The 3,109-nt window shown below is 49.7% G+C and overlaps 1 protein-coding gene across 4 annotated transcripts in view; it reads right to left on the minus strand.

Annotated features, from left to right (window-relative positions):
* Positions 1-3,109, minus strand: part of SH3GL3 (SH3 domain containing GRB2 like 3, endophilin A3) — a 134,203-nt gene that overhangs the window by 16,651 nt on the left and 114,443 nt on the right. For all 4 annotated transcript variants that reach the window (XM_011376098.2, XM_023520970.1, XM_023520969.1 and 1 more), the window contains 3 exons: positions 2,579-2,737; positions 1,332-1,435; positions 744-853 (listed from right to left, as the gene is read on the minus strand). In XM_011376098.2, coding sequence (XP_011374400.2) covers positions 744-853; positions 1,332-1,435; positions 2,579-2,737 — 373 coding nt within the window. The remainder of the gene's footprint in view (positions 1-743; positions 854-1,331; positions 1,436-2,578; positions 2,738-3,109) is intronic.

A 3,109-nucleotide genomic window follows, 5' to 3' on the forward strand; every position in this document is an offset into this window, starting at 1 on the left:
CCATCAGCATATATAGGATATTTTCTAGCATATGAAGCCATTAAAATACAGTGGGATAGATAGATACGCATGGCACGGAAATAACTCCAAGAAGTAGTGATAGTTACAAATATAATCTTGTATTTGAAAAGCAGAAAATAACCTGAAATTGTGTGAATATAGCGTGTGTGTGTGTGTGTGTGTGTGTGTGTGTGTATGCGTGCACATAACTAGATGGGACAGAGAACCCACGGCAAACTGTTAACCGTGGCCACGTCCACAGAAGGGACTGGGGTGGGGTGAGAGATCACAGGAAACTACAGTATGATTTACAGCTCCTGAAGGTTGTTGTGCGCAGTTCGGTCACTTTATTCATAAATATGTCCGTCATCTAATTTAAAAAAATAACGATGCAGCAGATGCTCAACAAATGCTAATTTGAACTTTTTAAAAATGAGTAGACTATTTGGAAAGAGTGAAAACTATTTACAAAGAAAGGTCAATGGGGCACGATGGGCCTATGGGGCAGGGCGATTGGGATGGAATTCTTCCTGGTGCTGGTTTTCAAAAACTGATGTAAGTACCCCAAACCAGGAAGCAGGAAAAGGGGCATAATTAGGAGGAAAAGGGATTCGCCAAACAACCAGAAAAGAAAGTCAGGGTCTCAGTGTATTCAAGGGACGACAGGAACACGTCGTGTGAGCACAGGCTCCCAGCAGAGCCTGCCTGCAGGGAACACCCAGCTCAGGGAACGGCCAGCTCACCTGTTGACTTTGCTACGGAGGTGGCAGACATCCCGTTGAGCTCACTGGGACTCCTCTTCAGGGGCCGCGGCTTGTATTCGCGTCTGGGCAGGGTGGATGCTGCCGAGATCCTGCAATGCACATTGGAAGGTGAGTCAGATGCCGATGAGGCCTTGGGGACAGGTGGTGGTCACGCAGGGGACGACTTTTACACACTGATTCTTGAGGAGCCCAAAGTGATAGAGGCAACATCCCAAACGCAGCTTTCAACTACGGATCTGAGAGGTGCTTTCCTCGTAAAGCCTCTGAGGCACCCAGCAAGTGCCACGGGCATCGTGGGCACTCAGCCACGTTAGCTGCCGTCTCTCCCGGCATGAAAACACAGCCGTGTGGGCTGTGGATGAACTGCCTGCCTGCAGCCTGGGTGCCTCGGAGGCCGGACACCATTTCCAGCTCTCAGAGCAATCATGAACGCGGCCTGACATCTGCAGCGGTGAAGTAAAACCACGTCTTTTTCCAGATATCGACATACTTTCTGAATATCGTGTCACTCTTAAGGATGACTTTTTACCCCACAGCCCTGGCCTCGAATACACCAGGCACTCTTACCGTGTCTGTAGCTTTTTCTGGAGCTCCTGCAGAATCTCCGTGGACTGTCTGTGATAGTCTAAAGCTGCCTCTATAAACACGGCCAACTGGCTGACTTGTTCTACCTGCAGCGGAAGTGACAAATTACTCCAGAGAGGCCAGAACCTGGATTGTCCAGAGAACGGACACCAGCCACAAAGACCCTGCGTTTGCCTCGGCTCCCATCCATTTCATCTCGTCTAAACTTGGGGCCCTGGTGACGACCACACAGGTCCCGGGATAGAGCTAGGGATGCAGGCAAAACACGTTCAAAACACGTTCAAATTTAGCTGTGATTATAAAATCTGATGTAACTCAATAAAACGCCTGTCGTTCCAACGAGGCGACAGTCTCAGGAGATTCTGTGGCTATAAGGGTCGTAGGTCGGAACACAGAGGGCTCAAGCTTTTCCAATTACGAGGGAAGCCAACATGGATCGAATGGACTGCTTCCTTAGAGTGGTGTCTCTATGGGTCCTTTCCAACTAAATCATGACAAGAGACTAAGGAAACTGAGCTGTCCTCAGGTAAGAGAGAAGCCAGGGCAAAGCGTCGCCAGGCCCTTGGATGGGGTTGGCGGCATGGGCACAAAATCTTCTCTCTGAGGCATACATCAGAAAGGAACGAACTATAAAGACTGTGGCATCTCTCCTTCCCATGATTCTGGACACTTGAGAAATCTGTGACCCAATTACAGTAAATAAAAAAAAAAGAAAGAAAGAAAAATAAGACCTGTGGCCCATAGAAACCCCAGAAGCCCTTGGCGGCACAAACTGATGCACGTGCCCAGCAGAGGCCTGAGAGTGTCCCCAGTTCCCCACACACCTGAGGGGCTACTGCTGACATGAGAGACTCACTAAGCTCACTTCTGGAAGCCCCCGAGGCAGGCTCACAGGCCACGGGCCTTCCGATCTGCCACACCGCAAATGCTTCAGCCTCCAATTCAGAGGCCGGGAGACTGTGTCATTCCTGGGACGCCCCACCTCCCCGGGGGCCAACCCCGGCACAATGCAGAAGCGATCTCAGGACAAGCTGGACGTCCCGAGATCTGAGATTTCAGCTGGGACCTGCCCGATGTCTGGAGCTATTCTCCGAAGCAGGAGAGAATGGTTACAGAAACTTCCAGAAGCTTTTCTAACAACCAAGGCTCCAGAGCCTCGCCCCATGCAGAAGACATAGAGTCAACATTCTCGGTCACGGGAAAGTCTCCTGATTGGTTTAAATACTTACATCATTTTCTAAAAAATTAAACATGCTTCTTTCAGCCAACTCCTTTGACTCTTCAAACTTTTCTACCGCTTGTCTGACTTCTTCGTCTGGTATCTTACCTACTCGCTTCTTTTTATAGTCGTAATCCAGGCGGCGGCCTTCCAGCTTTTTCAGGTGGTGCTAAGGGACAGAGGAGAGCGTCAGGGACGGCGTGCTCAAAGCTCGGCACGAAGAAAGCTTGGTCGTGCCTATGAAAACAGTCGTTTGTGGCTTTTTCCCAGCCTACATTTTTGAGGACAGGAACCCATCTCATATTTTGGGTGTGGGCACCTCAGCATCGATTAGAGGCTCCCTTCGCTGCAGGTCCTCAAGGAATATTTGTGGGATGAATAGATGGATGCATGGATGGATGGATGGATGGATGGATGGATGGATGGATGGATGATGGATGGATGGATGATGGATGGATGGATGGATGGATGGATGGATGATGGATGGATGGATGGATGGATGGATGGATGGATGATGGATGGATGGATGGATGGATGGATG

The sequence above is a fragment of the Pteropus vampyrus genome, unplaced genomic scaffold, assembly GCF_000151845.1.
Source record: "Pteropus vampyrus isolate Shadow unplaced genomic scaffold, Pvam_2.0 Scaffold286, whole genome shotgun sequence".
In the NCBI taxonomy this organism is placed as follows: Eukaryota; Metazoa; Chordata; class Mammalia; order Chiroptera; family Pteropodidae; genus Pteropus; species Pteropus vampyrus.